The 12,865-nt window shown below is 35.9% G+C and overlaps 1 protein-coding gene across 1 annotated transcript; it reads right to left on the reverse strand.

Annotated features, from left to right (window-relative positions):
* Positions 1-1,793: 1,793 nt before the first annotated feature.
* LOC104112542 (pyrophosphate--fructose 6-phosphate 1-phosphotransferase subunit beta-like) lies at positions 1,794-10,255 on the reverse strand. Its single transcript, XM_009622492.4, has 16 exons — positions 9,946-10,255; positions 8,122-8,283; positions 7,884-8,005; positions 7,439-7,492; positions 7,197-7,303; positions 7,008-7,113; positions 6,635-6,698; positions 6,393-6,481; positions 5,347-5,478; positions 4,980-5,150; positions 4,260-4,375; positions 4,017-4,128; positions 3,833-3,917; positions 2,989-3,033; positions 2,796-2,864; positions 1,794-2,321 (listed from the first exon to the last, which is right to left on the reverse strand). The coding sequence occupies exons 1-16, from the start codon at positions 10,106-10,108 to the stop codon at positions 2,245-2,247; spliced, it is 1,674 nt and encodes a 557-aa protein (XP_009620787.1). The 5' UTR covers positions 10,109-10,255; the 3' UTR covers positions 1,794-2,244.
* Positions 10,256-12,865: the final 2,610 nt, after the last annotated feature.

A 12,865-nucleotide genomic window follows, 5' to 3' on the forward strand; every position in this document is an offset into this window, starting at 1 on the left:
TGCAAGATTCACGCCAATTGGAGTTTTTGCAACTTTAAAATCTAAGTGCTTGAATTTTTCAAGTACCGTTTTAATGAAATGAGCTTGCGACAATGCCAGACCTTGAGGAGTCTTATGGATCTTAATACCCAGAATTAAATCGGGAACTCCCAAGTCTTTCATATCAAACATGCTAGTTAGTATACGCTTAGTCGCATTTATGTTGGCAATGTCGTTACTCACGAGCATATCATTCACATATAAATAAGCAATGACTATGTGATTTGGAACATTTTTAATGTACATACATTTATCACATTTATTTATCTTAAAATTATTTGACAACATTGTTTGATCAAGTTTAGCATGACATTGTTGGGTGCTTGTTTTAGTCCGTAAAGCGACTTAACAAGTCTACATAACTTCTTTTCTTTATCTGGAACCACAAACCCTTTAGGTTGTTCCATGTAGATTTCTTCCTTCAAATATCCATTTAAAAATGCCGTCGTAACGTCCATTTGATGAATTTCAAGACCATATACTTCAACTAATGCTACAAACGTTCGTATGGACGTAATTCTTATAACTAGAGAGTATGCATCAAAATAGTCAAGACCTTCTCGTTGTATTACCCTTTGGCCACAAGTCTTGCCTTATATTTATCAATAGTGCCATCATCTTTTATTTTCCTCCTAAAAATCCATTTAGAACCCCAACGGTTTATTTTCAAGAGGAAGATCAATCAATTCCCTTGTATGGTTATTCAATATGGATTCTATTTCACTATTGACTGCCTCTTTCCAAAATAATGATTCCGAAGAAGACGTAGCTTCTTTAAATGTACGAGGCTCATTTTCCAATAAGAAAGTTACAAAATCTGGTCCAAATGAAGTAGACGTTCTTTGACGTTTACTACGTCTTGGATCCTCCTTATTAGATGTACTTTCTTTCGTTTCTTCTTGAGGTTGTTTAGATCTTTCACCCATCGACTCATATTCCTTTTATACGGATATATATTTTCGAAGAATTCAGCATTATCTGATTCTATAACCGTATTATTATGAACCAGAAATCTATATGCTTTACTATTGGTTGCATATCCTATGTAAACACAATCAACGGTTTTCGGTCCTATCTTTACCCTTTTGGGTTTACGAACTTGTACTTTTGCCAAAGACCCCCAAGTTTTAAAATAATTCAAGTTGGGCTTCCTTCCTTTCCATTTTTCATATGGAATGGATTGCGTTTTGCTATAGAGTACTCGGTTTAGTATCCGGTTAGCCATAAGAATGGTTCCCCCCACAAGTTCTGTGGCAAACCAGAACTTATCAATAAAGTGTTCATCATCTCCTTTAATGATCGATTATTTCTTTCCACAATCCCCATTGGATTGGGGAGTGTAAGATGTCGTTGTTTGATGAATAATTCCATATTCTAAACATATTACTCCAAAGTCGAAGCCGAGCGAGCGAGCGACGGCGTGATGCTTGCCTTCTTCCTAACTCTTTAAGAGCTAGAAGAAATATAATCATATATATACTCAACAAATGAGCTTTCTTCCTCCAATATGAGACAATATTCCTTTATAAAGGAGGAAAAATCCAAATTTTATTTTTTTTCCTTCATTTTTCATTCACCCTATTTTAAGCTAAACTAAGCTTAAACCCAACAGTTTATACCAAAGTCTTCGGCAAAAACTAGAAAGTAGTGCACATCACTTTATGAGTTTGAGGATCAACAAACATTGATGAAAAAGTAATGCATATCACAAGTTTTTGATGAAATTACTTATCAAATTTTTGGAAAAAAAACGATAAAGAAAGACTGTTTGACTCCTTTGATAGTAATAGTAATTAGTGTTATTCTTTTGAAATGAAGAGAATACTAGTAGCAATTTAAGCTGGTAGTGTACACTTCGGCTGCCGGTTCTTCAGGGAACACAAATTTCCAATGGCAATATTAATAAGGATTTAACCTAAAGAGAAGATTATCTCTTTTTAACCTTAGCTTCAGAAATGTGCTAGCTGCTAGTATAGAGACCATAAATCTACAACAGGACTAAAACAATTTGCTCAAAAGATAATGATGAACAATGTGGTAACTTTTCTCCCCTTGAAAATAAGAATAATTCCCCAGGAGATAATCAGCATGTGCTGATATTAAGCATTTTGTTTGCCATTTTGAGTCCATCTCCTATATGGGATGAATGTATTTTGATGAAGATATCCGAGGAACAGAAAGCTCGAGCTCAGATTTGGGAATGACTTAAGCTTTGGCTCCCAACTCCAGCATTAAAGTGTGATTGATTTCATTTGATGTTGGGCCGACAAATTGAAGTGGACCTGCTCACAAATACATAAACAAGCAAAAAGGATCACAATTAAACACAATCAAGGAACACATATGCTGAACTTACAAATTCAATCTGAGCAAAATTGAGTAAACGAGGGAGAGTCGTTGCTGGGATTAATGTACTTTAATTATGCAAGAAAGTAGTAAAAGTATCAACAGGATAATCAGAGAAGATATTATCTTTATGGTTTTTCACTTGATGTACTCAATGATGGTTCATTGCAGTGAATCTGTTACTTGTAAGGTACAGGTATTAGAGAGGAGGGTATATTGGCTACTATACTCAGTAAAGATTGTGCCAGATAACATAAGGCATCACACATGGGCATAAAATTTCGCATTAACGTCATCAATAGTATGCTTTGTATGTGGAAGATCATGTCAACGTTGTGGCTAAAACATGCCCTTTCAGATATGAATATTGAAAACTTAAGAAGTGGTTAGAACCAATTGTAATGACATACCAGGGCTAAAGTATCGATTCTTTAGAGCCCACTCTTCTCGCAAGGAAGCAAATTTTTTGAAAGGAGCACCTGGGGATTGACAAATGCTTATACAACTGTGAAGCTTTAATCACCCAAAAATTACAGGAAAAATGATTGATCCACTAAAATAAGTAACAGGTAACATATGGCTTGTAGGTAATGGAGCTTTTACCATCTAATTCCACCATTGCCTTCTTAATCACAGGCTTGAACTTACCTGCAAAAGTTTGATCACTTCATCACAAATGCAGTATAGAATCTCAGCCAAAACCTATTCCCCTCGTAAAACATGACAGGTCTAAACAGAGGTTAGTCCGAACCCACTGGTTTCCACTACGAACTTGTTTATGTATGTGTATCTATTACGATATAAAGTTAAACAACCCATTGCTGCAACTGAGCAGTGGATGCCGTGGCATTTTCTCTTCAATCCAGATAGAACTTCGAACTACGTACTAAATCTACATTCTAGATCTGCTCCTGCAGAGAGATTCACCATTTCATCGAGCTAAATACCATTAATTTGATATATGTGGCTCCAAAACTCCACAGCCTTGTCTATATAAATTGGTTACTATCTCATCATGTAAGCAAGGGTCTCTGATCCTTCAAACTCATAATCTTAAGCATACAAATTGAATAAGTGTAGCTTTTCATATTGTGTAAAACTGGGTACTTTTACTTTTACTTAATTATAGTTGAGGAAATATCTGGTTGCTCTTTATTAGTAATTCGTTTATCTTTTGTGATGGTTGCAATATAAAATAGAAGAGTAAGACACTTGTCCTTAGGTGAGAAATGTGTATACCGATGCTTGAAATGACTAAATAGATGCTTCAAAATAGACAAATTCAAACCAGTTTGTACTAGGGTATTCAGCTAAATCTCTCCTAAGAGAAGAGCAAGAGTCTGAGCAGCACAACCAGGCGCTTAAAACTTCATCAAGCTAAGACCTTTTCCTATCAAAAGGGAGAATACACCATATACAGAGAACAAGAGAGGAAGGAGGTTGATACCATGTCTCCTTTCCACATCCATCAATGATGTTAGTGCTGTTCCACCTACAGTCCAGTCTTCAACTGGAGCTCCCAAATTTCCCACCTAAATATGAACAAGGGTCTCAGTATAAATTGAAGTTCAAAGGTCCTGATGCTATAACATACAAGATACTTAGAAATAAGGAGACATGGGAACACCGACCGAGGAAATCAAGCCTGTTTTTCCTGAATGAAGAAGTGCTCCAGCCCCGTAACCCAATGCATAGCAATAGTTGGAGTCAAAACTCGAAGGCAAACCACATCTGCCCTCATAACTATAAAGCAAACGCAGAAAAATAACAACTACTATCAAGATAAACTTAAGAAATTGAGGTACTAAGTACTCTACAAATTATAGGTTACTAAAGCAGAACTGCATAAGTCAAATGGAAGTGGTATCAATTACCCGAAAAAATGAGACTGCCCTTTAAAATGTTTGGTATAAGAACCTTCCTTCCTCTTGTTCTCCAGTTCAGCTTCCACCATTTGAATAAGCATTTTCTCGGTTTCTATTTTGGCAACCTGTAGAAATTGCAAAGAAAATGTACCAGAAGGAAAAGAACATAGCATGACTTGACTAAATGAGCAACAACAACAACAACCCAGTATAATTCTACTAGTGGGGTCTGGAGAGGGTAGTGTGTACGCAGACCTTACCCCTACCCTGGGGTAGAGAGACTGTTTCCGATAGACCCTCGGCTTCCTCACTCCAAGAACTCCCCACCTTGCTCTTGGGGTGACTCGAACTCACAACCTCTTGATTGGAAGTGGGGGTCTGGGGAGGGTAGTGTGTACGCAGACCTTACCCCTACCCTGGGGTAGAGAGACTGTTTCCGATAGATCCTCAGCTTCCTCACTCCAAGAACTCCCCACCTTGCTCTTGGGGTGACTCGAACTCACAACCTTTTGGTTGGAAGTGGAGGGTGGGGTAGAGAGGCTGTTTCCGATAGACCCTCGGCTTCCTCACTCCAAGAACTCCCCACCTTGCTCTTGGGGTAACTCGAACTCACAACCTCTTAGTTGGAAGTGAAGGGTGCTTACCACTAGAGCAACTCACTCTTGTCGACTTGACTAAATGAGCAATTGCCCTATTTTGCTAAACATCCATCGAAAAGAAGAAGAGTACCTGGACATTTCCATGTGGATCTCTTTCAAGAAGTAACTGCTCCTGAATTGCTTGTGGTAGGAATTCGAAGAGCTCATGAGACTGGCTTCTGAGCTTCTTTTTCCAATTGCCACCTTCATCAATAACATCATTAGCCAGTATTTCATTGAGCTCTGCAATCAACTGTTGCACCTGCAAATAAGAGACATAATCTTAACAACAACGTATTGCTTCTCTGTTCATGCTATTAGACGACTCAACTGAATCAGATGCAAAAGACTGAACAAGCTTAAAGGAGAACTAAGTGAAATGGAGGTAACCATGATCAGAAGTTATAAAAATTAGAAATTGAGTGGGAATCTTGATTTCTACAGTTGAAACTTAAAACCTCTGGGATGAAGTCAATCAAGCCTTCGGGTATTAGTATAACCCCATAATTATAGCCAAGTTTTGCACGTTTGCAGATTACTCCTACGATATAATCTGTAACACTTTTAAGTGTTTGCTTCTGAGCTGCGACCTGTAGTAAAATGAAACCTTTGTAAATATTGGGGAGGAATCACAAAACAATTCCTAAAAGGATAATTCTAACTTTCATACTTAACATGTTCCTCATTATAAAATAATATTCACAAACCATGGAAATGAAATTTTAATTGTCTAAATCATCTTGATGACATGCATTGAAGTCCCTTCCTAGTAATACAAGTGGTAAAGTTAAGGTATTTACCTTAGACATGGTATGTATAAAAATTTAGATAAACTCACTGAATTAAATTGAACTTCAGAAAATAATCCGATTCCCATTACTTCAAATTTCTTTCATTGGTTCTTTGAGAAAATATACTCTACTGGGCCAGCAAAACGCCAAGTTCCTCCCCAGAAACAAAGGAAATGGATAAAAGAAAACAATAAAAAGACTAACAGAAGAAAAGAATGACCAAAGGCATCATGTGAATTAACGTTAGAAGCTAGGTTTATCATCTACTAATTAAGACCAACACCTTTTGCTGATATTATGTCCATCTTATGAGAGCAGCTTTTCCAAAGTCAGAGGAGAAAAGTGAAGATTCAAACTTCAGGCAAGTTAAAAATATGTGCCTCATAATTGAGGCAGTGGAATAGGTACTTACAAGTAACTGAAATATGAGTGGGATGTACAATAATCTAGGACATTGAAATAACTCTATTACCAGAAGTAATACCATAAACTTCGCATGTAGTTACAGATAGCCTCTTGAAAGAATTTACGTCATGAAAAGAACATAGTTTTCATAATAGATTCATCCAACAGAACAGTTCTTCTCAGAAAACTGATTGGTAATGCAATCTAGGAAAAGATTGAATTCTCTCTTTAGGTTTTGGACACATATTAAGTAGAATATGTTGCATACATGCATGAAAACCATGTCAACGACTTGGCAAACAAATTACCTCTTCACCGATGATGGTAATGTTCGAATGCGTCTGTAGAGCACACTCCAATGTGATGTGTGATGCAGCACGACCCATAAGCCTTACAACTAGAGAAACCATAAATAGCTTAAGAAAAGGATCACAAATAATGTTATTGAGAGTTAATATTAAATTTTCATTTAGAAGAAAACACGTGCTATATTCTCAAAGTTAGGAATATATGAAGTGTAGTCCTAGTCGTCTGCAACTTATGTACTTACAGTGATAGTATTTTCCTGTTGAACGCGCATCTATCATGACATTTCCAATCATTTCTGCATATATCTGCACCGTAATTGTGAAGTTCGAAGTTATCAACTTTGTGGTGATAGTAACTCATTACTAAGAAAACTAAGAATGCAACAACAATTTGAATGAAATACTTCCATATCAGTTTGAGTATAAGACGATGACACATAATATTCTTCTTTGAAACACTATTTTGTTTCAAAAAGGTATCCTTATCACCTCTACTCGCATGCTAGAAGTAAAAAAAAATTAAAGGTCAAGAGAGAAGTGTTAACTAGATGTTATTTATAGAAGTAATGTGAAGTAAAATGGAGCTAGGCATTAAGACAAGCGGAAAACAATTACCTTGCAAGCAGTATCAAATCCGAAACTAGTAGGAACTTCTTTGCATTTCAAATCACCATCAATTGTCTTTGGGCATCCAATAACCCGAGTTTTAAAGCCTTTACCCCTTTAGTTGTACCAAATAAACAAACTCCCATGAGAGGCATGCCAATGATGAATACCATGAGTCAGTCAAATGAGAATACTTACCTGAAGTTCTCAGCTAGAAGACAAGCATTCGTGTTTGAATCATCTCCGCCAATCACAACTATCCCATCTAAGTCAAGTTTCTTAGCTGTTTCTGCAGCTTGTTTGAACTGGGAAAAAACACAATAATTAATATACAGATTAAGTTCTAAATGAAACGTAGTTTGCATAGAACAAATAAAGATCAGTGATAAAGTGTGGAATTTGATGGTCCCTATTTGAATATAAAACAAAAGAAAGATAACCTGTTCATCGGTTTCTATCTTGTCTCTACCACTAGCGATCATATCAAAACCACCCTGTCAAAAAATTGTCAATTACACATGTTCTGCAGAAGTCAAATTAGGCAGAAAACCAAAAAGAAAAAAACAATAAACAAAGGCAGCTATTTTTCTTAATCAAGTTGCAAAAGTTCCCAAATCATAAGCTAAATAAGTTGCCATCATATTGCTACGAAAAGCTTTAAATAGAAAAAAAATGTCCCATGGAAGTCCACATCCACATTTTGTTGAAGAAAAGTATTCTGAATATGTGCAAACAGACACATATATCTTAACTGGATGATGGAAATTGAAACATCCACATCATTTCAATTAATGTAATTTCACTAGGAAACTGACTGCTGCCTTAGGAGAAAGTTTCTTAGTCATATTTATGAACTTCAACCCTAAAGATGAAGAAACTTCTTACTTGATTTCTGTAAGGATAAACGAAATCCGCTGTCAACTCTACATATTTACAGTTCATTATTCCTGCTGGACCTCCCCTAAATCCATAGAGTGTGCTACCTTTCGTTTTCTCCTGCAAATAATCTGGAAGAAAAAGAATCAACTAATTGCTGAGGTACATCCGCGCATTATGTTATGTGCTAGTACAGAACAGCAAAAAATAATTACCATAAAGTAAAAATTATTGGAAAAGCACTCACCAAAAATTCCAGAGATGACATTGTGCCCACCAGGTGCCTGTCCTCCAGACAATACAACCCCGATTTTAAGATTATGATTCAATGCAGCTCCTGATGTGTGACCTGGCAGTAACGACACGGAAGGCTGCCCAAACAGATTTGGGAAAAGCTTTGCAATTTCACCTGCAATATTGATGTCAAACTGAATGTGAAGCTAAGCATAAAAAGCTTTGTTAAGATTAATGAGTTTTAAATTAGAATAGTGGAAATATTTGGTATCATATCAAAATGGATAGAGTGTCATAATAAACGAAATGGAGGTCTAAGCATATTGCTAGAAATCCTGTGTTCCATGAGCGGACTAAGCATATTGAAGTCGATTGCCACTTTGTGAGATCCAAGCTCCAAGAAGGTCTCATCTCACTTCATCACAAGGACTGGTGATCAACTAGCTGACATCCTCACAAAGTCCCTCACTGGGATCAAACATGCTACTGTTATGGGCAAATTGGTTGTGCTTCCCTCACCTCCAACTTGAGGGGGTATTGAGACTATATTTATTCCAATGTTAGTTACTACTGTAGCTGCGGCAGTTAGTTGTTAATTTCTTGTAGCATTAGCTGTGTAATATGGCCATTAAATTGGCTTCTTCTCAAGTGGGGGCCAAATTTTAATGACATTTGCCATGACATAATATCCACTATAACAAAATTTGTAGATCATGACATTTGCCATTACATAATATCCACTATTAGGCCAAGGATTTCTTACTATAAATAGAGGAGCTTCTCCTCATTTGTAAACATCAATTCAAGATCTTTTCACTCTTGTCTTTCTTTCTCCTCCTTTATTTCATTATAGAGTATTTTGTAAGAGAGTGAATGTTGGGAAATAATTGTGTGAACCCTTTCTTTGGAGTGATCTTGTGAGGTTATTCTTCTCGGGATATTTGGGACTAATTAGAGTATTTACTCTAATTTTGTACTTTCTTTTGTACTTTTGTTGGTACAGTAAAATTGCTCATCTTCGTTTGTGGACGTAGGTCACCTTGACCGAACCACGTTAAATTTGTGTCTTCTTTATCCTTTTTAATTTCCGTTATTATCAACTTGCATTGTCTTTGTTATTGTCATTATAACATTGTTTGGCTGAATTTCGCACTACCCGGTAACCCGATCCTAACAAGCTGTTATTAGTTAAATGTTAGTTGTAGCTTAGCTGTCATTTTCCGGTTGGTTAGTTAGTTATTTAGTAATTCTTGTATATAACAGACACATTGCATCATAATGAATTTGAGTTTCATTTTCCTCAATTAGAGAGTAATCCATCTCTGCTCTTCTTCTTCCTCCCTTCTTAGTCGATCCTCCAGAAGTTTCTGGCTTTTCTCCATTGTAGCTAGGAAGCTTTTGCATCCTTGGATTCCAAAGCTCAACAAGTATTTATAATCTCCCTTTTACATCTTTCTATTTCAAACAAATTCAGATCATCCAAGATTCCAACTATTTAAAATCAAGTTTATATCATGTATTCAGGTCTTTGTATGAAAATCATAAACTAATCCAAGTTCCATAAAGCATCTATTAACAGTTATATATATTTATGAAAATTTATTGGTAAAGCACCGCATTTTCCTCGCAATATGTCTCGTGTTCCATGATCCTACAGTTACACATAATGCTAGTGTTATACATTAAGCTTTTGCCAGTAATTAGCTTCTATTTCATAGCACATTCAACGGTATACATTTAACAAACATCAATTCAAAAACATTCAACACAATGTATATGCACAGCAGTAATTTCATTGGACATAATGCAAGTTAGCAATAAAGGAGAAGAGATTAACCTGGATTTCCAGCGGCAGAACTAGGGGGGCCATCAACGACAGAAAATGGATTTTTGAGAACGGAAGGAAGAGGAAGCGATACAATGAGACGGTTGCTTTGGACTTCGCTGTACGCCGAAGTCGATCGTCCTGGCTTTGCTGCTGCTTTTGCTGTTGCTGCCATTTTTCCTCTTGTGTGCTTAACTAATCCTCTGCAAATATGTGTGTGTGTGTGTGTTATCTGCGTGACGAGAAGGAGAAGATGCGAGATGTGAGAAATTTGAAGGGTTTTTAAGCGAATTCGTAGAAAGTGGAGAGTTAGTTATGGAGGTTATGATTTGAATGCCCTTTTTGAACTTATCTTAAGCGGGAGGAAATTGAGGAGTACAAATAGGATCATTTAAGATTGCTATTTAAATCTTAGCCCTGTTAAAGAATTTGTATAAAATTAACCTGCCGGGTCGTAATTTCCATATTGTAATTTGCCCATTCATCTTTCCATTTTTTTTTAAATTTATTAAAAAAAGAATATCTATTTTAAAAATAATTTAACTTTAAATTTCTAATTCAAAGAACCTATAAATTTGTTACTAGTAGTACCTTATACATTAACCCACGCAATAAGCTCTTTTATATTATAAAATAAAGATAATAAAGTAAAGATAAGATAAGTATAGAGAGAAACTAATATATTATTCAAACTGTAAACTTATGTACATAATGAACTGAATTCTCCTCTATTTATAGAAGAAAGCAAGCTGTTGTGTAAGCTGCTACTGCAAGTTGCTGTATAAGCTGCTACTGTAAGCTGCTACTGCAAGTTGTTGTGTAAGCTGCTTATAAGTTGCTACTCTAAGCTGTTGTGCCAGATATAGATAATCTTCTACCATGGGTAATATTTATCTATAACGGAGTACCGAAAGAATAAGCTTCTTCAGGAGGCTTATTTCCAATAGAGTACTAAATAGATAAACATATTTACGGCGGAGTCTCATATGATAAGCTTCTTATCTACAACGAAATATTAAATGAACATCCATAATATAATATATTTATAACACTCCCCCTTGGATATTCATTAAAGGATAATGTGCCTCATTAAAACCTTACTAGGAAAAAATCCTGTGGGAAAAAAATCCTAGTGAAGGAAAAAGAGTACACATATTTAGTAATACACATTGCTAACTGCCTCATTAGAAACCTTATAAGGAAAACCTGTGGGAAAAAATCTTAGTAAGGAAAAAAGAGTACATCGCGTATTTTACTCCCCCTAATGAAAACCTTGTTTCAAATATTTAAGTCTCCGCATTCCAATCTTGTATACCATCTTCTCAAAAGTTAAAGTTGGTAAAGATTTAGTGAATAAATCTGCCGGATTATCACTTGAACGGATTTGTTGCACATCAATGTCACCATTTTTCTGAAGATCGTGTGTGTAGAATAATTTTGGTGAAATGTGTTTCGTTCTATCTCCTTTTATAAATCCTCCCTTCAATTGGGATATGCATGCAGCATTGTCTTCGTATAAAATTGTGAGTTTTTTCTCACATTCCAAACCACATTTTTCTCGAATAAAATGAATTATTGATCTCAACCATATGCATTCCCTACTTGCTTCATGAATAGCTATTATTTTAGCATGATTTGAAGAAGTAGCAACAATAGATTGCTTTGTGGAGCGCCATGATATGATAGTACCTCCACATGTAAAAACGTACCCGGTTTGAGATCTAGCTTTATGGGGATCAGATAAATAACTTGCATCTGCATAACCAACAAGATCTGCACTATCTTTGTTAGCATAAAACAAACTCATATCAAGAGTTCCCTTTAAATATCGTAATATATGCTTAATCCCGTTCCAATGTCTCCGTGTAGGAGAAGAACTATATCTTGCTAGTAAATTAACAGAAAATGCTATGTCAGACCTTGTAGCATTATCAAGATACATTAGTGCACCAATTGCACTGAGATAGAGTACTTCGGGACCAAGGAGTTCCTCATCCTCTTCTGGAGGTCGGAACAAATCTTTATTCACTTCAAGTGGTCGAACAACCATTGGTGTACTCAATGGGTGCGCTTTATCCATGTAAAAGCGTTTTAAGACCCTTTATGTATAGGCAGATTGATGGATAAAAATCCCTTCTGCTAAATGTTCAATTTACAGACCAAGATAAAGCTTTGTCTTTCCAAGCTCTTTCATCTCAAATTCTTTCTTAAGATATTCAATTGCCTTTTGGAGCTCTTCTGAAGTTCCAATAAGATTAATGTCATCAACATAAACAGCAAGTATAACAAATTCTGAAGCCATTTTCTTTATAAAAATATATGGATAAATAGCATCATTTATGTAACCCTCTTTCAGCAAATATTCACTGAGGCGATTATACCACATGCGCCCAGATTGCTTTAAACCGTACAGAGGTATTTGTAATATGATTGAGTACATTTCCCGAGATTTTGAATATGCTTCAGGGATTTTCATGTAAATTTCATTATCAAGTGACCCGTACAGATAAGTTGTAACCACATCCATTAGATGTATTTCAAGCCTTTCACGTAAGGCTAAACTGATGAGATATCGAAATGTTATGGCATCCATAACTGGTGAATATGTTTCTTCATAATCGACTCCAGGTCGTTGTAAGAATCCTTGTGCAACAAGGCGAGCCTTGTATCTTTGAACTTCATTTTTATCATTTTTTTTTCGCACAAAAACTCATTTATGACCAACTGGCTTTATACGAGCAGGTGTTTGGACTACTGGTCCAAAGACCTCTCTTTTAGCAAGTGACTTCAATTCCGATTGAATTGACTCTTGCCATTTTGGCCAATTAGATCTTTGTCGACATTCTTCGACATATCGGGGTTCAAGATTCTCACTATCTTGCATAATGTTAAGTGCAATATTATATGCAAAAATATTATCCACCACTATTTC

This window comes from Nicotiana tomentosiformis, chromosome 7 (genome assembly GCF_000390325.3).
Source record: "Nicotiana tomentosiformis chromosome 7, ASM39032v3, whole genome shotgun sequence".
In the NCBI taxonomy this organism is placed as follows: Eukaryota; Viridiplantae; Streptophyta; class Magnoliopsida; order Solanales; family Solanaceae; genus Nicotiana; species Nicotiana tomentosiformis.